This window comes from Danio rerio, chromosome 4 (genome assembly GCF_052040795.2).
Source record: "Danio rerio strain M-AB ecotype USA chromosome 4, GRCz13ab, whole genome shotgun sequence".
In the NCBI taxonomy this organism is placed as follows: Eukaryota; Metazoa; Chordata; class Actinopteri; order Cypriniformes; family Danionidae; genus Danio; species Danio rerio.
Genome location: NC_141024.2, coordinates 8672076 through 8697588, shown reverse-complemented (window position 1 = coordinate 8697588; position 25513 = coordinate 8672076). Strand labels below are relative to the sequence as shown.

Sequence of the window (25513 nt, the reverse complement as noted above, 5' to 3'; positions counted from 1 at the left end):
CAAACAAAAAATACTAAATCTAAGATAATAAATCAAACAACAAAAATTGCAAAACAAAATGCAAAAAAGCAAAACAAAGCACAAAAAACGAATGATTGTACAAACAAGTAAACAGACGAAACAAGAAATAAACATTAATAAAACAGATTGCTCTCCTAATCTTATTTAAGAAGGTTATTATGCGTTTTGTTAACATTAAAAATAAGACAATGACCCTGACAGTATATATTTATTCATTCATTTTATTTTCGGCTTAGTCCCTTTATCAGTCCCTTTCACTTATACAGCACATGTTTTACGCAGAGGACACCCTTCCAGCTGCAACCCATCACAGGGAAACATCCAAAAAAACTCATTCACACACATACACTACAGACAACTTAGCCTACCCAATTCACCTATACCACATGTTTTTGCACTTGTGGGGGAAACTGGGGCAACCGGAGGAAACCCACACCAGCATAGAGAGAACATGCAAACTCCACACAGAAACAGCAACTGATAAATTGTATACATGCATATTTTTGTGGTATTTCTTTAAACGTGATTTCATTTGCACAGAAAAACACATTTGAACCGCTTCACAATAATACACACAGACACACACACACAAACAATGTAATAGTACTGAAAATGTGAGTTATGGTATTTAGTAAGGAGCTTTGAAATAAACACACATTCACACAAAGAGACACTGACTCTTGTATTACTCTGTAAATACTGCCTTTATATTCTCAGCAGTTTGCAATGGCACCACAGAGACAGGACTCTACATTATTCATCAGCCTCCTCTGGCTCCTGATATTTCTGTGTGTGCGTTTGGAAAGAGAGAGTGATAGAAACGCAGCCGAGTAAACTCTTAAATGCTTTCACACAAAGAAAATCAAGCTGCAGAATGGCCCGGCCAATCACCTGACTTGAATCCAATATAAAATACAAAATAAAGTTTAGATTTGATAGACGAGACCCAAAGAACCATCAAGATCTTCTGTAAAAAAAAAACATACCTGAGCAATGCATGACTTCATTCTCCATATGAGAGACATCTTTAAGCTGCCATTCCCAAAAAAAGCCTTTTAAACAAAGTATTAAATAGGTTTCAGCAGTTCAGCACTTTCTCCTTGTGTCATTTCACTGTTATTACACATTTTTTTTGTTTTATTTTTATGCTTGTATTGTTTGTTTTACCAAAATCTGGTCCAATTCCATGTCAACGGCTCCTTTAGAAATATTATTCCCAGGAAAAAAACAATACTTATTTTCCCCGCTGTATTTTTATTTATTTTTTTGCTTTATTAGGTTTATCTGAGGTCAGAAAATATTACCGTAAATACAAACTTCAGTTAGTACAAAATGCAGCTGCCAAAATTCAGGTCTAGAAAATATGATCATATCACCCCAATTTTATCCTCCTTACACTGGCTGCCTGCTAAGTTTCGTATTGATTTTAAAAAATTGCTTCTTACCTATAAAGCTTTAAATAATCTAGCTCCTGTTTATCTAACCAACCTTCTGTCTCGCTACAATCTAACCCGCTCTATAAGATCTCAAAACTCAGGGCTTCTGGCAGTACCTAGAATAGCACAGTCAAGTAAAGGAGGTCAAGCCTTCTCATTTATGGCTCCCAACTCTGGAATAGCCTTCCTGATCATGTTCGAGGCTCAGACACACTCTCACAGTTCAAAACTAGATTAAAGACCTATATTTTTAGCAAAGCATTCACTTAGTGCATCACTTAGCGGTATGATACTAAATGTGCTCCACACAGGTTTCTGCATCTCGTTTATAAATGCTATGAACAGCAGCTATGCTAATTATTCTCTTTATTCTCTATTTCCACCTGGGGATACTCATCGTGAGGCCCCCAGAGGCTATGCAGTGCCACTGATACGAACCAAGACCCGCGACGAGATGATCCCAAGGTTTCCATAATCCTGGACCAGGCTGTATCCTGAGCAGCTGCTTTGGTGGTCATGGAGGAGTGAAGAGCATGAGACTGATTCCTTCGCTGACGTCCAGCGCTCTCCAGCCTCCAGCACCTAGAATGCAGCTCTGCACAAGACATTTGGCACTAGGAGAAATGGTCGTGCCCAACTAAGCCAGGTTTCTTTCTAGGTTTTTTAATTCTTCACTTTCTGCAATTAGTGAAGTTTTTTTCTCGCCGCTGTCGCCACTGGCTTGCATGGTTCGGGGCCTGTAGAGCTGCGCATTGATGGATTAATCTTCAGTGTTTGGACTCCCAGTAAATATTAAACCACTCTGAACTGAACTAAACTGAACTTAAACTCTGAAAACTGGAGTGACACTGTTTCAATTTACTATAATCTTCTGTGTGAAGCTGCTTTGACACAATCTACATTGTAAAAGCGCTATAGAAATAAAGGTGAATTGAATTAAATTGAATTTAAAAATACAGCACAATTCATATTGAAACATATTCAGATGTACATAACATGCCATAAAGGTCACACACTAATATAATTGCACTAAAACAAGAAATTATCAGGAAATAAGGTAAAATATCACATACATACACAAAAACATACATATGTATTATTGTTTTTAGATGCAAATGGATGAATGTTTACTGTTTCATGTGATTGATTTGAGAAAAATCAATAAAAATATTATTTAAAAAAACTTGCAAAAATAACCAGAAGAAAACCTTTGACGGGACAAAACAGGGATATTAAATCAGTTGTATCATCTACTTTCTTTAAACACTATTTCAATATTTCCAGACAGCGAGCATAGCCTCCACAGCGAACTGACCTAACGCTCTTATAACAAGCCTTCAACTATATAAAGTTACCATCAGGCTTTTGAAGGCGTCTGATATGAAGAGATTACATTAAAACGGCAATCAAATGAAACCCAAGAGTTACAGAGTTACGTCTAAACATGACCCCGCAGGCCTATAAAGCAAAGCTGACGGCAATCAGACACAAACATCAGGTCGATAGCAATATCAACAAACCATTTCTCGGACTATGCAGTGGTTTGGATTTCCCCTCACACACGTTGATAGCGGCTTGTGCAATTGAATACATCCACGGTGTCTTTCATTTCCACTCCATATCGCCTCACGCCACATCACACATCTTTTTTTTTTTCTGCTGGAAAGGTTCGCCCTTGTCTTGTCCCGTCTCTAATCTCAACTCCTACATGGCCTTCAAGCTAATCTCTCCACCCTAAAAGGCACCGGGATTGACATTTCCTGCAGACTTTAAACTCCAAAACACAAAGGGACCCTGTGTTTTACTCTGAAGCACACAACGAACCACGGTTTGAGACAGTTTTCTTGTAGTTTGGTGTTAAGAGACATCCTTCATTTTTTATCATACAAAATAACAAACACTGCACACAAATAAATATTGAGTGTGCTTGACAAGCCACTTGTAGAAACACTCTCTCTTAAAAAAACAAACAAACAAATAAAAATATTATAGTCGATGCCATCGTCCATCGCCGATGGTCAATAGACAACACAATACTGAGCTGGCATCGCCGATCCTCCGCCCCACCCCCGTCGCAAACCCGCTCGAGAAAAATACACACTTAGGCCCTGTTTACACTAATAAGTCTCAGTTTTAAAATGACATTTTAGAACGAAAATGATCCACATCAACACCGTGTTTTACCTAGCATTTCTGAACAGCCCTCCGTCTGCTGAAAATGCACACCACATGACCACACACAGCCACACACATTGTCATGCGTTCGTCTGAGCTCCAGTGAGCAGTGCACGTCGAACAGTTTATCAAGGATGTACCTCTGGATCCCGTCTCACTGTAGTTGTTAAACGTGTTATTCAGACATCCCAAGTCTCCCGGAAGTTCCAGTAGTCTCCCGCAAATGCATAGAGACTCCCAGACGCCCGCAAATGAGCGATAATCTCCCGGAAATTGTGCGTCTCTTTTGCAGTCCTCAAATAAGTTGCGCGCTCTTCTCACTCCTCACCACCAGATCCCTCTTCGATTTTCAGACACGTTGCGCGCACTCTTTCAAACACCGCCTCCAACGCCTTCATCCATCGCGAGGTTTCACATTAGACATCGTAGGATGCCAAATTGGTTGACATCACCCAACCTTAATACCTAAAGATATTTTGATCACTATTTTCTTTATAAGTATATTCATGGTCAAACTCCATTTTATTTGTCTTTGAGTTTGTCTAATTCTAACACATACAGTACTACAAATTATTGCCCAATATAGCTATGCACGAATAGCCACTCAAAAGTGCATATATTAACCACTAGTAAGATTATATTTCTACCTGCGGCTTATTTCTTTCTTATTTCTTAAATTATATTTCTACCTTTCACTTTCATGACAGTATAAACTTGTACCGCTGATGCCAGTGTTTGCACTTCTCTTTTCAAAGCTTGAGGGTCCCACACAAGATCGACCGCACAGAACACACACATAGCCCTGACAGTTGCGCACAGACCTACTGCTACACTATTGCCTGAGGGTGGAGCCTAAGAGTGATGAGGACTCACACAAAGCTATCGGTCAGCCTTGGGCAAAACACTCACAACTGCTTTAAAGAACAGACTGTGGTGGGGAAAAAAAGGCCTGAGCAGGACAAGACCACCACGGGGGATTGATTCTACTGCTAAAATAAGAAACTGCTGAGATACGCCTGGCTGTACATGAACACCTAAACCATCATAAGCAAAGTCACATAAAGAATTTAACCCTCCTTTTGACTTTGGGGTTATTTTAATGGGCAGAAAAAAACTAAACAGTGTTCTGTTTTGTTTTTATCTTGACTTTTGGTGACTTTTTTCTAAAATGGCACTAATATTAGGAAAAAATAAATAGTTTTTTTTCTTAAATGGTGGTGGTGTTGTGGAGAGACCCCCTCATGATTGTAAAGCACTTTGAGTGTATGGCCATACATGATAACTCAACTATATAATATATAAATACTATCAGTGGAGGAAAGAGTACTGAAAAAAAAACGCACTTAAGTAAAAGCACCATTACTTACTCAAAATAGTAGTGCAAGTAGAGTGAAAGTATCTATTGCATATATTAACTAAGGTATGAGTTAAAAGTAGCCATTTTAAAAATACTCAAGAGCAGAGAGCAGTGAGTGTTGCACTGTAAAAGGTTGATGTGTTTACATGCAATTTGCACATTTGTGAAAACGTAACATTCTGTAGTGCATTTAGTGATTTAGTGGCTATTTAAGTCATCATATAGTCAACATCTGCCATCTTCTCATCAAGGACATACAGTCTAAACCAGGGACGCTTAAACTTTTTATTATGAAGGGCCAAAAACCAAACTTGATTGAGGGCTGTGGGCTGAAGGTAAATATATCAAACTGTATTATATTTTACAAGTTCCCATGAATAGTTCCTTATATAATTTCCTTTTGTTAATGGAAAACATTACATTAATCATACTAAATAATCCTTTATATATTTTTGCTTTTTATAATGAAAATATTATAATGAAAACATAAGAATTTTATTTATAATACAATAAAGTTTAATGCTGAATGCACTAGTCAAGCTTTGCCTTGATTTGCGCACTGAGTACTTCTGAATTGCGCTCTATCTGTTGATCATTTAATTGAACTATTTAATTCAAGTTTGTTTTTTGAAGCTTAAAAATAAAACTAACAAATGAAATGTTACATTAAATTAGAAATGACAATGTGTATTAAAAACATTAACCCCAACCCTGCCCAAAATTCTCCCCTTCTTTTCAGATGGGATGGCTTGAAAAATATCTAGTCAAATATTATTTACTGTCATCATGGCAAAGATGAAATAAATCAGTTATTAGAGATGAATAATTAAACTATTATGCTTTGAAATGTGTTGAAAAAAATGTGCTCTTTGGGAAAAAAATAAACAGTGGGGCTAATAATTCTGACTTCAACTGTAAATAAGAATAATGTGACTTAACTGGAATGCCAAATTGAGCAGCAATGGCAGCTTTTGTACTCTTTCTTTTTTTTCTGGCAGAGTACCGTCATCAAATTATTTGTTAACATGCCCATTCATTTCATCATAAGTTGTAGCATTAGCTAACAGGGCCTTTTTTCATCCCTCCCACTTTCCTCCACGTGTTTGTTTTTTTTTTCCCCTCACTAGAAGGTTCAGATTTTCCCGGTCCAGCCCCCACAGATGGAATGTTTTCAGGAGAATGCCAAACCACAGAATGCAGCAGAGAGGGAAAAAAAAAGACTGCAGAGGAATCCGCCGGATATTTCAACTGTGATGGGATACTTAGCAGAAACCCACAGTGTTACGAAGAAGACCCAAAATGAAGCAAAACTAAAGGAGCTGATGAAAAGCAATGGGAAATCTCAAGGATACAGAGAGGCTGTAATCACCAGCATGTGCGACCTCTGACCCTTAATGACCCCTCTGCATTCCTTGTATGTTGGTTGGTCTGCAGAAAAAAAAAATGACCTGCTCGGCCAATCAGCACAGGCCCATTCAGTCTGTCACAACACTTTGCTCTGCCTTCAACTAACACGTTCCAGAGAACAAGAATCCCACACAAAAAAATGCAATAGCCACACCTCCGTTTTACACTGCAAATTTCATGGCATGCTAAGTGGATCCAGTGTGGTAAAGAAACATGTTTCATCTGATCTGAAATATCCTGAATAAATGCTATGCTTCAGTGACTTTCAAAAGAGGTCTAGATATATTTGAATTACAGAAAAGCAAGGATGTTTTATATTATATTCTATTGTTTCCCAGTACTGGGTTATGGCTGAAAGAGCTTTATGGACATATATGGATATGGATGGATATACATGTCTATATATATATGTATGTATGTATGTATGTATGTATGTATGTATGTGTATGTATGTATGTATGTATGTATGTATGTATGTATGTATGTATGTATGTATGTATATATATATATATATATATATATATATATATATATATATATATATATATATATATATATATATATATATATATATATATATATATATATATATATATATATATATATATATATATATATATATATATATATATATATATATATATAAATATAAATATATATATACATATATATATATATATATATAAATATATATATATATATATATATATATATATATATATATATATATATATATGGATGGACATATACAGTTATGAAAGGATATATATGGATGGATATCTGGATGGATACATATAGATATGAGAGCATTTTTATGGATATGAATGGATATATTTGGATATGGATGCATACAGTATGTATGGATATGGATGCATATATAAGGATATGGATGGATATATATATATATGAATATACAAGGATATATATATAGATATGAATGCATATATATGGATATGGATGCATATATATATATATATATATATATATATATATATATATATATATATATATATATATATATATATATATATATATATATATATATATATATATATATATATATATATATATATATATATATATATATATATATATATATATATATATATATATATATATATATATATATATATATATATATATATATATATATATATATATATATATATAATATACTTTAAAAAGAAAAGACACAAGTTAACATCTTCTTGGTCAATTTGATTGATGATTGCAGAAAATGATCTCTGTAATCAACACGTAATCTGCACAAATGATCAACACATATGAGCTACAATTTACAAAAATGACAGATTGTAATAATATAACATGATATGATTTCAGACTCAGATGCACAAAGGACTTGAGCTAAACTGTGGTGTTTTTCCATCATTTGTCCTGCTTTCGCCACAAAGCCTGCTGAGCTCTTTCCTACCTGGTGAGGCGATCCCTCACGATGGATCGAAATCATGAATAAATCATAGCGAGCACATTAATTAATTGATTTCCATTCTCTGTGTGCGCCCAGACTAATGAGGAAACCCAACGGCAAACCAACAGCGCGCGGAGGCAAAGGTATCAGGTGACAGAGATGAACCTGAAGTTCACAGATCGTCTCCAGTACGTCTGCAACAGTCTGACTCTCACATCTAACTATAGCAGCCCAAAGCTTAAAGAGGCTAAAGTTCATGCTACACTTTGAATGCATTAAACACTTTTATTGCCAATTTGTGAACAGCTTGAAAAGAAAAATTAATAATATTTACAGTTTAATACTGTAATTGGCAAATACAATATCCTACAGTTATATTATTTATTTTTTACAGTAATAAACTGTGTTTCTAGCATTGTATTGCTTTTCTGCAGGAAACGCTATTCTATGTTTCATTCTGTACACTTAAATTCAATTATCGTATGTAAAAATATAATACATTATTATCTCAAAGAGGCTAAAGTTCATGCTAGAATTTAAATGCACTAAATAATTTTATTTCCAGTGTGTGAAACGCTTGAAAATTAACATAACTGCAAAAAAAGAGCCCTTAAATGATTTCCTAGGTTGTCTATGAGTAGCATTAATTAATATTTTATGGACACAGAATGTAATTTCGAGGAAAATATCAAATAGAAGAAGTCTATATGCATCTTCTGTTCAATGATACGTGAAACACATGCTCATTATAATGTCCAGGACAATGTCGAAATTAAGAAGCACTTTGTTCTGAAATGAATTATCCAGATCTATAGTCACTAATTAACCAGGACCATAGTCTGATCTATTATCTAAAATATTATTAAAATGCTGATGAGCAAACTGCGAAAATATGGTTTTCAGAGATTGATTACTAAAACAAAAAGCAAGCAAAATACTTCATTTAGCTTTAAACCTCAACAGAGGTAAACAAAAAGCTAATAATGAAAAACGTTAAAAATAAGATTTTAATCGAGCCAACTACTAAAATAGGATGAATATATATGGAGATGGATGCATTTATAAGAATATGGATGGATATATATATATATATATATATATATATATATATATATATATATATATATATATATATATATATATATATATATATATATATATATATATATATATGGATGGTCATATATAGCTATATTTGGATATGGATGGATATATATGGATGTGGATGCATATATATGGATGGATATATATAGATGGATATATATGCATATGGATGAATATTTATATGCATATGGATGCATATATATGGATGGATAGCCTCCAAATTAGTGAAAATCACTACAAAATATTTACTTTAATAAAAACTATGATTATGTGTTGTTGATGTAGTTAGATGATGCTGGTAAATTGCAGCAGTTTTGCCACATGAATAAAATGCATTCTTAATGTCGGTTTTAGTACCACTTTTCTCTTTTATGTTTATTTTCAAGTGAGCATGCAGCACATTTTTACAAATTAATCTAAATGTCACTCTCAGCCATGCAGATGCTGTCTGATTGTTCATGGATGGTTGAAATGCATTTCCAACTTCTTTTTACAACTAATCAAAGATGAAATAACTCACTTTGATGAAGTTGACGACTGCAATTCACTTAACAGCCACCAGTGTCACTAAAAACAAGAGTTTCTGAACAACTAAATGGTTAGTTCACAAATTAAGGCATTTTAGATTCATTCTGAGAGCTCCCTCATCCTCCATAAACAGAAATTATCCTGAGACATTTAAAGTCCTGAAAAGGAAGCAAAACACTTTGTCGAAATGTGCATTAGGGTTCGTTATTATAACTAACAGCCTAATAGTAGACTCAAAAAAAAATATTGTTGCTCCTTGTTCAAACTACTTTCTTAAAATGAGCTGAATAATCACAAATCTTGAGTTTTTTGGGCACAATTTAATTTTTCCATGCTAAATACACTTACATTTGTAATTAAAAACAATTAAGTTAGCTTGATCAGTTTGTGTTGGGAAAACATTATCAATTTTTATATTGTATATTGCCATTAGAGCCAGTACACAAGCACTGCATTGCCCAAAAGTAAGCACACACCAAAATCTGTTGCAAAAGACTTCAAATAAGCAATCTCTACAGTTTTTTGCACAAAAATGTGTTCTTGGAACATCATAATTACTGTTTTGATGTTTCCTTTTCTGGACTTCGAACATCTCGTGACCACATATGTAGGATGAGAGAGCTCTCGAATTGCATCTAAAATATCTTAATTTGTGTTCTGAAGATGAACAAAGGTCACAGATTGGATCAACATGAGGGTAAGTAATCAATAAAAGAGTGCACTTTTGGGTTAACTAACTTTAATCTGTAGTCTCCTTCTCAAAAATCGAATAAATTGGATGGTTCTTTGGAAAAATAAGCAGTCAGAGTATGTCTACAAAAAGCACATCAAACTGGAAAGGAAAAATCCCATTTTTTCCTGATATGACCCCTTTAAGTCTAGACTTGTCTAATTAGCTCTGCTCCTCATGTCTATGTTTTAGCCTCCTGTTGTGTCCCCGATCGACTCTTCTTAAAACCTTGCCGTAGCACAGTCAGACTCTGCAGGTCATCCTCACAATACAGGCCGTCATTCAGTCCTGCCGTACCAATTAGAGCTCGTCTCCTGCCTCGAGTCTGAGAGCATCAGCACAGACTTTAGGCCATCTGTATTGGTCGCACATGCACTGTATAAAAGTCATCCTCAAATTCACTCCTATCATGTCTAACATTATACACTTCATTCATTCATTCATTCATTCATTCATTCATTTTCGGATTAGTCCCTTTATTATTCCGGGGGTGCTACAGCGGAATGAACCGCCAACTTATCCAGCATGTGTTTTTACGCAGCAGATGCCCTTCCAGCTGCAACCCAACACTGGGAAACATCCATACACTCTCATTCACACTCATACATAGTGCACTACGGACAATTTTAGCTTACAGTTCACCTGTACCGCATGTCTTTGGACTTGTGGGGGAAACCGGAGCACCCGGAGTAAACCAATAGGAATGCAGGAAGAACATGCAAACTCCACACAGAAATTTCAACTGACCTAGCCAAGGCTCAAACCAGCGACTTTCTTGCTGTAAGGCGACAGCACTTCCTACTGTGCCACCGCGTCGCCCCCACATTATATGCTTATTTATTAAAAATAAAGCTTCTTTATTGGAATTAATGGTTCCTATTTTCATCCCAAAAAAGATTATTTACAGTAGAAAAAAGGTTCTTCAAAATGCAAAAAAAAAAATTCTCTGAAGAATTTTTTCACTTAAAGGTTTTTTGGGGAACCCCAAATAAGTTTTTCTGTGTCATCACTGTGAAAACCCTTTTTGGTTCTTCTTGTAGAGATTTTATGAAGAGTATAGTTCCTAAAAACAACTATAAGCACACTAAAGGAGACATTAAAAATTCATATATTACAGTATGTAAAACAAAAATGAATATTTGTGGTTAATAACAAACTAATAAGCAAAGAGTAGTTCCTAAAAACCATTATGAGCACACTAAAAGAGACATTACACATCCATATATTAGTATGTAAAAACAAAATAAACATTTGTAGTTAAAAACAAACTAATAAGCAAAGAACAGTTCCTAAATCAACTATGAACACATTAAAAGAGACATTAAAATCCATATATTACAGTATGTAAGATAAAAATGAATAATAGTGGTTAAAAACCAACTAATAAGTGAAAAGGAGTTGCAAAAAACAACTATGAGCACACCAAAACAGGGACATTAAGAATCATATTACAGGATGTACAAATAAAATTAATATTTGTGGTTGAAAATAATCACATAAGCAAAGAGTAATTCCTAAAAGGCACTATAAGAGCACACTAAAAGAGACATTACTATCCTAATATAACACTTACGTAAAAACAAAATTCAAGGCAAAAAAATCGTCCCTAAAAACAACTGAGGACACTAAAAAACTAATATTACAGGATGTAAAATAAAAATAAATATTTGTGGTTAAAAACAAGCTATCAGGCAAAGAATAGTTTCTAAAAACAACTATGAGCACACTAAAAGAGACATTAAAAAACTAATATTACAGGACCTAAAATAAGAACGAATATTATTTAAAAACAAACTGCCAAGCAAAGACATCCCCAATGTCTGTTTACAAAAACAGCATTCAAAAGTTGACATGCATGACTTTTAGGAAAGGAAAAGTCTAATTTAAGAGATCATTGAGAGCTGTGCCTCTCTTGCTATTGCAAAGCTACCATGGCAACCAAGACTTGCTGTGTCATGAAGCCCTCGAAGGGAGGCAAAGCCAGACAACTGAACACGATTATGTAATTAGGCAGATGTGAATAAGGGAGGGTGTAATCGGACAGCAGTAATCATTTGAAAACAGACATTTTCAATTAGAGCAAAGTAAATTAAAAGAGATGGCACACTAGAAAAAATGTTAAATGTTGTTCTACAGGATGATTTACTAGTTCTTATCACAACAAGGTTTTATTGATTGATGCATTTGAATTAAATATTTAAAATTGTATACAAATGTATAAAATGTTGATTATTAAATATATAAATATATATAAATATATATAAAAATATATAAGATTGAGGTTAAATAAATATAAATAAATAAAATAAATAAAAATAAATTAAATATAACTATATACTAAAAATAACTACATGTAAAATAAATCTTTAAGATCTAATAAAATGAATTAGAACTTATAAATAAGTGAGGTGAGAATAAGATTAAGGTTAAAATAAATATAAATTTAAAATAAATAAAAAAAATACAAATAAATAAAATAAAATAAAATAAAAATCAAATACAAATAAGTACAAACTAAACAAATGCAAATAAAATAAATTAAAATAAATACATATAAATAAATAAATATAAATAAATGAATAAAAATACAAACAAAACTATAAATAAATAAAATAATGATGGACAGGCAGACAGAGAGAAAGACAGACAGACAGACAGACAGACTGACAGATAGATAAATGGATAGATGGATAGATAGATAGATAGATAGATAGATAGATAGATAGATAGATAGATAGATAGATAGATAGATAGATAGATAGATAGATAGATAGATAGATAGATAGATAGATAGATAGATAGATAGATAGAGAGATAGAAACCTCATTGTTTCATTTAAATAAATACTAAAGAATAGTAAAAAAAAAATAATAATAATTATGGTCCAGAAATTAGTCCAATTTGCCACACAATTATAGAAATAAAATGTGACCCTTTGGCTGATTAAGGTCTAATATCCTACCACCACATCCATCACTTACAGTAGAGCAGCTTCTAGGTACTGATAAAGGTGTCCACATACAGTACAGATAAAGCTGTAACTATAAACACCTTGACGGTGGGCGGATCTCCTGCTGACTGGCAGGAAGAATGGAGCTGATCACAACAGCTTAATCTTAATGGAGCATGTCAGAGGGGCCATCTGCACAGTCAGTGGGGTTTCGGGACATAGTAGTGGACGAGGCAATCCTGTTCATTCCCAATCGCTTCTAGCAGACAAACACAGGATCCAGGGGCAAAGAAAAACCATAAGGCCTAAATATAGCAATTTTCCATGTCATGTTCCCGTTAATGTCCACCTAAAATCAAAACAATTTTGGAAAGTTTCTTGGATATTAGTCCAGTTTAAGTCAAAATTAATAGCCCACCTGTGATTTTTTTTCTTTTTCAAATATTTCTCAAATTAAGTTTAATAGAGCAAGGAATTTTTCCACAGTATTTCCTATAATATTTGTTTCTTCTGGAGAAAGCCTTATTTATTTTATTTTGGCTAGAATAAAAGCAGTTTTTAATATTTTTAAACCACTTTAAGGTCATTATTATTGGCTCCCTTAAGCTATATGTTTTTTTATCGTATATAACAAAGCATCATTATACAATGTTCTTTATAATAAATTAGTTATTAAATATTATCATGCAAAACTGCTAGCCATGCTGCTATCTTGGTGGGAGGAAAAATATAGCCTAATTTAGTGCTTATATATATATATATATATATATAAATTATGTTTAAATAAATCATAAATAAATAAATTAGTCAAAAATATATATGTACCCATAATGAATGTCATTATAATGTTTTTTTATTTATTAAATAATGTATTTTCTCTTTGGGCCAGTTGAATTTATTTCGGGTTTTCAAAGGCTGAAGAGTGCCTGGCTGAAAGGCTACAAGGGATTTTGAAATTTCAATTTCCTGAATTATGTTTAGTCTTAAATAATGATTTCTCTTTCAGAAAAGGGATTCCTGATAATTTACCCATGACATAATTTTGTTTGTCAACAATCAAAAACATGCAGCATATTTCCCCATATAGTAGACTTTAAAGGTGGTTGTACTTCCAAAACTGCAACCTCAAAGGGCTGTAAAGTCCTGATCGATAAACAAGGGTCTTACCTAACAAAACGATAACGAGGAATAACGTTAATTTATTCATTTCTAAAAATTTAAGTAGATTGAACATAAAACAATTAAGTTGTCACAATGAAATCTCAAAAATTGTGTTTTTTCAGTACATTTGAAATAAGTAGTTTGAACAAGCAACACATTTGTATCTTGTACAGTATGTATATAAAGTGTTGTTGTTTTGTCCACTTACTTTGAATACTATAGACTTATTATTTCATAGTTTATCTTTTTAAATCAAATAGAGCACTGACACATTAACTACCCCTGAATCACTTTTTATTTGACTTTCGATTTATTTATTTTATTAAGATTTTTTTTTTTTTTTAAGAAAATAGTCGATCATTTTGATATAGGCAAGACTACTAGCTAATTTAAAAAGTAGGAGAAGCTACTGAATACACCCTGCTCTTTGTGTTCCAGTTGAAATTGCATCATATATCAAACAAAACTGTGTATTCTAATGCACTTCTGAGGACATTTAAAAGCAACAAGAATCAAAATACCACCTCTTTTTCCACTCCCTTTCCCTCTGCCCCTCGTACCCTAACATTCCCACTGTTTCTCCATGTGAGCTATGCCGAGCGTACAGGAGTGGGACAGTAGTGTGTGCAACCATATGCAAGGATTATGTTCATTCCACACCTATCCTGCATGACCGAACTCCATATAAGGGCCGCCGCATCTGCCAAAGATGTGGTGAGAACGGATAAAAATACGATCCGTCATCCCCGCATTCTTTCTTCCACACTTTTGCTACATGGCTCATGAGATGGCAGCGATAGCGCAAGACTTTCTTTAATCAATGCAGACTGCAGGCAGAAAAAACAACGCAAGCTCAGCAAAGACATTTCGTTTCTTGTTCCCTGGTGGTTTTAGAGACTTCAACATGGTTTATTTACAAACTTGAGCTCTTCAAGAGAAAGGGGGGGGAAAGCTGAGAGACACAAAATAAAAAAGACAATTCTTATAGAGACAAACTGGTGTTTTAATTGCTGTCAAGGAGGTTGCAGGGCGTTGCAGTTGCCAAGCAGGTTGGAGTCATTTTAGGGTGTTGTTATGTGGTGTTGTTATGCTTGCTATCGGTCAAAAGAGCACACCTATGATATAATCTTTCAATATGGTAAATCTCTGGTTTTATTGCTTGGTAAAAACTATATGCTTGATCCTTGGCAAATATAATAGCACAGAACAAGCTGTACAATCATATATTTTGTTTAATGCAATGTCAGATTTTTTAACTATCTTCTTGGCAAACACTATTTAAAATAATGCAAATGTAATGAAACAATTAAAAAAACATTCAAACAAACAAACAAACAAACAAACAAACAATCAAGTTATTTAAATTAGTTTTTTGTTTCATTAATATATTAATTATAATTATATATGTATGTTAATATATGAATAAATCAACTTGTCATAAAACTGGCATCAACATGATTGTTACGAGGCCATTATAATTGTGTCATTTTTTTTTATAACAGAATCAATTATATTATTCCTGACCTTAACTACATTGGTACAAATTGAATTTATCATCAAATGTCATTCAAATATTAATGACATTGGTATCAAATTTGAATCCAAAAAAATAACCAATGAAACTAATGACAAACTCAGCTTTTTCCACTGAAAAATTGATAAGAGCGATCAATTATAATGACCTTATGACAATCATGTTTATAATAAGTAAATAAGTAAGTTTTATGACAATTTATGTTGTCTTGGTAACGTCAAGCTGTCAAGACACGTCCACTTAGTATCCGCTTGTTAAGTGGTGACGTGTTTGTGACGTATGTAACACTGTTTCCGGGTCCAAGGAAACATTTCCGCCATTCACTTTTTATTCCTATCACACATTAAAGTTAATTTTACATAAAGTCATAGTGTACACAACAATCGCTGGGCTTGCTGCATAACAAATACCAAAATTTTTACAATTTATAAAACAATGAATCACTTTCTGGCCATCGGATATTAGGCATGGACATATATATTGCGATTGTAACTTTCGAAAGTATTAAATCACTTTGTAAACGTTTATTATTACCATTTCATGAATCTCCCCATTCAGTTGAATAGAGCTCTTGGACCCAGAAGCCGCTCCGCGTGACGTCACACTTAACAAGCGGATACCAAAAGAAATCCATCTACCTCAAAGTCGATGCTGTTTGCTTATAACCCTACAGTCCACAATCTCAGCATATTGTTATTCTGCTGTGAGTAATAAGCTTATCATCTATTACATAATGTGTGAATGCAGGCCTCAAACCCATTTCCATGCCAAGAACCACTACAGAAAAAAATCAACTGAGATACTTCCATGGATCTTAGTCATTGGGCTTAACATGTGATGTTTGTGATGATGACCTGAGGGCTGAACGTCCCTTGACTCCACCCTTGACCATCTGCTACCCTTGTAGGTTACATTTACTGACGTGACACAGCAAACAAACCCCAGACTATCAGTTCTTCTCCTCATACGAGTGTATACGTGACTCAGATATTTCACATTAGGAACAAACAGCCCGCGCGGAAGAGCGAATATTGCCGTGGGTGGAAATTGGCTGTGAAAAGTGACACTATTTGATAAGGAGATTGTGGGATCGGGGTGTGATTATTTGGACTTTTTACAGCACTACTATGGTAAGCGCATCAGGAGCCGCGTCTGCCATCTGTTATTGCTTCCTCGGAGGGCAGACACACATGATTATAAAAAACACACACACACACACATGAATGGACACCCGATTGGCTTGATTGCTCGCATGAACATGTTTACGAACGCTTGGAATGTAATGGAAAATGCTTCTGGGGGGAAAAAATCTGTTTTAAGAAAGTAGATGAGGTTCATTTTTGAATCCATATAATTTATATTCAACAATTTAAAGGTCCCATGAAATTAAAATAAAGTTTTTTTAGATGTTAGTATCAGTATTATTTGTTTTAGGATATCTATAAGCCAGTGTGGCACAAAACAGTGACAAAATGTACATTTAGAAAATATAAAACTGATATAAAACCATAATAACCAATCAAATGCTCTCCAGTATCTGACATGCCCCACCCCCTTCAATATGCTTCTCATTTGCTTTTTTTTTTTTTTTTGATGCACTTGAGCTTAACCACTCTCACTGGCAGAGCTGTAAAAAAATAAAACGCTATTGGTTGTATTTTTAAAGGGGAGGAGCTACTCTATGTCCCACCTTCTCATCGTATTTCAGTTTAGATTGTGTCAAACATCAAATAAAATGCATATTTCAAAGCACTTAACAAATGAAAAGGGTTTATTGCTGAAAGAGTGGATGTCATTGTGTAATGTAGGAAATATGGATGGACAATATATTCATATAACCAATAACAGAACTTTTGAATGAACATGTACAAATTTATATTTTATTTGAAATTCTTTTTGAGAAAAATACGCAAACAATTTAATAACTATTTGCACCATTTAATTATTATTTTCTTTTTTGTTTATATTGTGGGATGATATCTAAATATATATTTGAAATAAAATAAAATAAAAATAAAATAAAAATAAAAACAAAATAAAATATTAAATAAATAAAAAATAATAAAAAAATAAATAAAATAAAAACAAAACAAAACAAAACAAAAATAAACAAATAAATAGATATTACTATTTTAAAAAGCTTTAATTTATTTATTATGTTATGGGGGTAGGCATTTTTTTTATAAAATTATTAAAATTGCAATTCAAGAAAATACGGAGAGATATATATGCTTTTATTAAAATAAAAAAAAATTCTAATTCCATACATTTTTAATCAAAAGAAAATGCTAAACCAATGGAAATAAAATTACTTTTTGTGCATATATAAGTTTTTTTACACACTTTTCCATAATATTATGTAGTTTCAAGGAAATAGTTTTTTGTTTTTTTTGTATGTTTACATGTTAGTTATATAAATATTATATATATTTATATTTATATATAATATTTATATATTATATATATTTTAGTGCATCATCCCTAAATGAAAGTCAGAGCAGGGTCACGAATCTAGTGAACAAGCATGTGGGTTGAATGAATGAAGAGAGAAATCCAAGCAGAGGAGGTGAATGAATGAGAGTGGTCTGACTAAAAGGGTTTGCTGTGTCACATCTCATAATTGAACAGGTCTCAAAGGAGCATTCAAGCCTCATTCCATTCATTCCTGCTCCTTTGAATGAATCTCTGCAGACTCACAGATGTGTTCATTTAACCGATCAAGGTTCTTTTCCATATTGATCCAGTTCATCTATTCTAGATAAACCCCCTCGTGACTTCATCAGTCAGATACTCCAGTTCACTTTTAACCAAGCAGATCATGTGGGCTGTCATGTGGGTTAAGGCCACGTCTTGCACCACATAACCCAAAAACGTCACCAGACTCTTTATCAAATACGCGGCTTGAATCAAAAGCATCAAAGGAAGTGACGGCAAGCCACTCATTAGGCTTATGATTCAGACCAAGCAAAAGTGATGCACAGTCAGACACATTTAATAAATAAATAAACCAATAAAATTGTTTAAAAAAAGTATTGAAAATATACCGCATCCAACTGTTCAAAAGGTAACTCTGCAAAACACAGCAATATATGCAAACTACTGAACTAAAAACTAACTAAAAATTACTTAAAGTAAAACTAGTAATAAATGTGATTCTTACAATTAAATTTTTCCCAATTGTAAATTTCTCTACATTTCAAGTTTGCAACTGAGAAAAAGGGTCGACGTTTTTAGTACTCTCTCAGAATTATTTTCATTCATGACCTAAACAAGAAAAAAAAGTCAGAATAATAGGATGTAAACTCAGAAATGCAAGCAACAGAGTGTAAGACGTAAACCTGAAAATGCAATATACAGAAGAACTGCAAGACAGAAAGCATTGCAGAGTGGAAACTCAGAACTGCAAGAAAGAGTCAGAACTGTGAGTTGTAAACTCAGAATTGAAAAAACATACTTGGAATTGTAAGAAACAAGGTCAAGAATGCAAAACTAATTCAAAATTAAAGCAGAAAGCCAAAACTCATGATTTAAACAAACTAAATATTACAATAAGTAAACTAAGAATTGTAAAAAAGTCCACGTTACAAGATATAGGCTTGAAAAGGTGATTAAATAATCTCTAAAGTGCAATAATAATAGCAAAATAAGTATATATATATATATATATATATATATATATATATATATATATATATATATATATATATATATATATATATATAATAAAGCTATTTAGTTTCAAGAAATTATAAAATTGGTAGCTTAGAGATTAAATGTATACAGTTGTTTACATAATGAAGACTATTGAATTGATTATTGTAGTGAATATATTATAATGAAGACTAAATATTGCATATATTTTATTTAAATATCATATTGCAAAAAAATGAATTATTTCGAATCGTGATACAATTTATGTCAATAACAATGAAGAGCTCTGGCCTTTTTTTTTTACCCTACATTGATTTAAGAGCCATTCACACAGCAGAAACGTGCAATGGGATATATATATATATATATATATATATATATATATATATATATATATATATATATATATATATATATATATATATATATATATATATATATATATATATATATCCACACACACACACACACATACATTTATTTGTCCCAATAATGAGAATTAGACGTCTAGAGGCTGCCAGATTGAGTACTAAACATTAAAGGTCATCCTGTGGCGAAAACCCCTTCAATAATGTACAGCTCCAGAGTTCCAGATGGTGAAAACTCATGCTAGACTTATGTAGACGAGACTAAATACATAAAAACATCTTCCTGTTGAAAAGAGGTGGTGGAATAATGAAAACAGTTAATGTCTACGCTATACTCTGCTGCAGTTCATGCTGTAGTGCAGACTACAGGCACTAAAAATACATGGGAAACAGCTAAATTATAACTTACACCAGAGCTAAAATCCAGCATAGAGGCAGGAGAATAAAAGTGGAAAAGGGCATGTGTTCAATTACATAGAAACGCTTTGAATTTGACTACAAAAGCAAAAGACTGAAAGAAAGAGGGAAAAAAGAACAGGGGTTTGTTGAACTATTGTCTACTTTATGCCAAGAAATAAAGAAAGATTCACTTATCAACTCTTTTTATCATAACACCTGTTTATGTGAACTCAGCAAACTGCTTTGATTGGGATTATCAGCTTCATCTCAGCAAACCGTTCCAAACGGTTAAACCACTCGAAAAGAAAAATGCAGCCATTTCTAAAACATGCATTCAATGCTCTTTAGTAATCAGTTCTAATCTAGAAGTAATAGTTTTTGTTTTTTTTCGCAGTGCCAGGTGTACTGTTTCATATCATAGCGACTCAACAGATGAAGCCCTTTGGCTAGAGCACTAAAATACAGGCTATTCCAGCCTACAGAAGAAAACCAGGCACATTTAGACACCAATAATGAATTAATGAACTATGAAATAATGAACTTTTTTAGCTCTATGTTGAAGTAATCACTAGTAGTTCATACTAATATAAATCAGGGCATTGGAAAAACCTTATAATTATAACTGATTATAATTATATAGAACAACAAATGCGTCTTAAAAAAATGTCATACAAGTTTATTTGAAAGGGATAGTTCACCAAAAAATGTAAATCCTGGTATCGTTCACTTACTCTTTACTTGTTCCAAACTTGTCTTAAATGCAAAGAAGATATTTGGAAGAATGCTGGAAACCTGTAACCATTGACTTGCTTAGTAGGAAAAACAAAGGATGATTACAAAATTCCAGCTTTCTTTTAAACATCTTATGTTGAGTTCAACAAAAAGGTTTGTAACCACTTGAGTGAGTAACCAGTGAGTAAATACATTTTTTGGGGCGTGAACTATCCCTTTAACTACAAAAAGACATCAACTCTGATGCTACTTTACATTATTCTCTCAAATATTCTCATTCACGCTGAAATCAGTCAGAAATTACAAACATTGAAAATGCAGCAGTCAACATTTGAACTATCATCAATGTTGTCCTAAAACTACACTCTCCAAATAAAGGTAGAAAAGCTGTCACGGGGGCGGTACCTTTTCAAAAGGTACACTTTTGTACTTTACAGCTGCACATTAGTACCTTTAAGTCAGTGTTTCTCAGCCACATTCCTGGAGGACCACCAACACTGCATGTTTTGGAGTTTCCTTTGTCTGTCACACTCATTACAGGTCTTTCAGTCTCTGCTAATGAGCTGATCATCTGAATGAGGTGTATTTGGTTAGGGAGCCATGAAAAATTTGCAGAGCTGTTGGTCTTTCACAAACGTGGATGAGAAACACTGCTTTAAGGTACACTTTTGTACCTTAAAAGTACTATGAGGTACAGATTTCAATTTTTTTAGGTATTACCATGTACCTTTAAGGACCTGTTAGGAACAAAAAAGTATTTTTTTTAAAAAAGGCACCGCCCCAGTGACCGATTTTGTATCTTTATTTCTGAGTGTATATTGAACAACATTTATTTTTGTCAATTTAAAAAATTTTTGATACACAAATGTTGACTCCTGTACTTTGTTTAGCATTCTGCTGGAAAAAGCGATCTGTTCTCTCACCTGATTCTCATCCTGGACGACTCTGTACTGCTCCTTCCACACGCTGATCTTAGAGGCTTCATCCTTACGCAGGGCGCGCTCCTTCTTCAACTCGGGGCTCCAGAAGGTCTTAATGGAGTTCATGGAGGAACTGAGTTTGCTCTCCTTCACGTCCACCTCCTTCCGCAGGAGCTCGTTCTCCCGGAGCACCTCCTTGAGTTGTGTCTGCAGGTCCATGATGGTGTTGTCCCGCGCCTGCCGCAGGGAATGAGGCACAGTGGACGCCAACGTGGAAGGCATATGGTGGTCCCCGAAAGCAATGGCATCAGTGGCGCCAGGGGATCCAGTGGCGATGTTTGGACTGGATCCCATTACAGTCGTGCGGACGCCGTAGGGGACTCGTCCACCGGTGCGACCCAGGGTCATGGTGCTTTTGGGCAGGTCTGGACCAGATGTGACCACCTCATTGTCACTCATGTACATGGGCCCGGATGTGGCGTAGGCGGCGTTAAGGGATTGAATGTTTTCCATGGAAAGGGTTTTACCACCTGGACCGGCACCGGCTCCGCTACCCCCTGTGCTATTAGTGCGACGATGGCCGAGACGGGGGGACCGAGGGAGACGGGGCGAACGCCCAGGACTTTGGGTGCTCCCACTAGTGTGGTTGCCTTCCACTTTGCCCACAGATCGGGCACTGCCATACATGGTGGCTCTGGTCAGTGAACGGCAGGGGTAAAGAGAATGCAGATGTTTTTGGTGGAGATGGTGATCTCTGTAAACCTAGTAAAGGGTCTGTGATCTATATTTAAATAGTGCAATGTCTCATCTTCTTGAAGAGTTGCTGGTTTTATCCATTTATTCTGGTCATGTTATATTTCTGCAACAGAAAGAGAGAGAGAGTGAGCATTTAAAGCTTTAACAAACTTGGTAACACTTCAGAACAGTGGTAGGGAAACTGTGGCTCTCAAGCCACATGTGGCTCTTTGACCAGATACATGGCTCTCCAGCTGTCTTAGTTCAAAAATATTTTACAGTCTAAAAAATTATAACCATCAGTAGAAATCAGTTTCCTATTGAAAATACAATTTTTACGTTTCGACCAATGCACGTGCGCGGTGCTGTGGATAAACTTTAATCGTGACACCAATAAAGGGCAAATGTGTGTGCATGGTTACCATATAAATATACGTTGTTTTAACTTTTGTTTACTTAATGATAGTAAAATATCATTTTTGTTCTTTAAAACTAGTGAAAATTTATATAATAACAATAATATATGTTCTTTAAAACTAGCCAAAATTACTGCCGCATACTTTATTTTGAATATTTTCACGCAACTATGTTTTTTTTTTTATAATAGTAAAATGTTTGCTTATTTTAAATTGTGTTGCTTTTCAGAAAAAAAAAGAGTTTATTTACCAGAATAAAAAAAAAATGTCTTTCTTCATTGATGGACATGACGATGCTTCATATTTGTTTATTTCTGATTTGTGCATGAACCTAAAGGTTTTGTTAAAACCTGTTTTATTTATAGTAATCGTATTTTATTGTGTGTGTGTATACATACATACATACATACATACATACATACATACATACATACATACATACATACATACATACATACATACATACATACATACATACATACATATATATATATATATATATATATATATATATATATATATATATATATATATATATATATACTCCAATTGCTCTTTTAAAAAATGCATTTGCCAAAAATATCAGAAATGGGCTCTTTGCTGAAAAAAAGGTTACCCACCCCTGCTTTAGAATAATGGTCCATAACTTAATGCTAGTTAATGCAATTATTAAAATGAATTAAGCATAAATAACCTTGTAAAACATTAATTATTCATAGTTCAACAATTATTAATGCATTATTAAAATCCAAAGTTGTACTTGTTAACATAATTTCACATCAACTAACATGAAGTAACGTTATTTAACTTAAATTACAATAACTAATGTTAAAAAATATGAAGTAATACCTTTATAAATTAGTCACTGGAGCGGTACCTTTTCAAAAGGTACACTTGTGTACTTTACAGCAGCACATTTATGTACATTTAAGCCAGTGTTTCTAAACCTCATTCCTGGAGGACCACCAGCACTGCACGTTTCGGATGTCTCCTTTGTCTGTCACACTCATTACAGGTCTTTTAGTCTCTGCTAACGAGCTGATGATCTGAATCAGGTGTGTTTGGTGAAGGAGCCATGGAAAATGTGCGGAGCTGGTGGTCTTCAATGAACGTGGTTGAGAAACACTGCTTTAAGGTACCATGAGGTGCAGATTTTTACTTTTTTTTTAAGGTATTAACATGTAAGGAAAGATGAAGTAATACCTTAATAAATCTATTACTACTTTTATGATCAGGTTGGTAAATACATTAACTAATATTATTTAATGGATTAATATTTTAACATTAGAAAAAGAAACACACTTTTCTAATAAACAGCACAAGGCACTATTGCAACATCAAGTATTTTCAAGATCATCCACACTATTTATAATAATTAAAATCAATTAAGAATCTTGCACATACCATTCATTCATTCATTCATTAGCTTTTCGGCTTAGTCCCTTAATTAATCAGGGGTCGCCACAGCAGAATGAACCGCCGCACATATCATGTAAAAAAAAATCTGTTATATTTTGTTGTAGATTATTTTTGTTTTTCTTCTTTCTACTCATACTAGAGAGCAAATTTAGCTTTTTAATAGCTAAATTTAGTAGCTAATTTTATATTTTAAATTATATTTTAATTTTAAATTTAATAGCTAAATTTAGCTTTTAGCTTTACAAATATAACGTTCGGCAATAAACTATATACATTTTAACATATTTAACCAAGAACAAACACTTCTGCGGAAATAAATTATGTTATAACAATTATATAATAGCAAAAACAAAGATTTTAACTTGTTACATATGCAAAGGTACGGAAAAAATGTCTTCTCTCACACTACAGTAAGGATATTTGTCAGCACTTTGGAGAGAAGAAGGAAGAGTTAAAACAATTCCTGTGTACAGACGGATGATCTTATAATTTGAGATATACTGGTCAAAACACTTCCCATAATAAGAACTGATTTCCTTGAAATAATAATAAAAAAGCAATCTGCAGCTGGATTGTTCATGTCTGTGCAGTGAATAAATGTACTACAGTAGTACTTATGTGATACAGATTTGAGTATGAGTAAGAGTATGATGCTGAATACAAACAACCAAATATTGCAGATTTGTTTTGATATTGTCATGTTTGATTGATTTAGGCATTTCATTCTTCTTTTTATTCAGCTACAGCTTGATGTTTTTACTTTTTCTGTGATGAAAATGTAGAGTTTATGCAATTGGTCCCTCTAGCTTCCAGTATGAATGAATCGGATATTTCATTATGTCAGTGTTCACACTATTGGTCAAGAATACCAGAAATCTCGATCAGATATCTCAATATAGATTTAACGTCACATCGCTCTCCCTGTCACATATTTTTATCATGATAGCAGAGTTTTCCCTGGCGCCTACTGTTCCCAGAGAGGAAATAATAGGCTAATGAACAGGTCTGGCTTTAACCTCCTTCACTGGGCTCTATGTAGGT

At 33.6% G+C, this 25513-nt stretch overlaps 1 protein-coding gene across 8 annotated transcripts in view; it reads right to left on the bottom strand.

Annotated features, from left to right (window-relative positions):
* Positions 1-25513, bottom strand: part of erc1b (ELKS/RAB6-interacting/CAST family member 1b) — a 307170-nt gene that overhangs the window by 262689 nt on the left and 18968 nt on the right. For all 8 annotated transcript variants that reach the window (XR_015942247.1, XR_015942248.1, XR_015942250.1 and 5 more), the window contains exon 3: positions 21906-22761. Coding sequence is in view for 4 of the 8 variants with exons in the window: in XM_088649956.1 (XP_088506082.1) it covers positions 21906-22589 (684 nt within the window). In the remaining 4 variants the exon portion in view is untranslated. The remainder of the gene's footprint in view (positions 1-21905; positions 22762-25513) is intronic.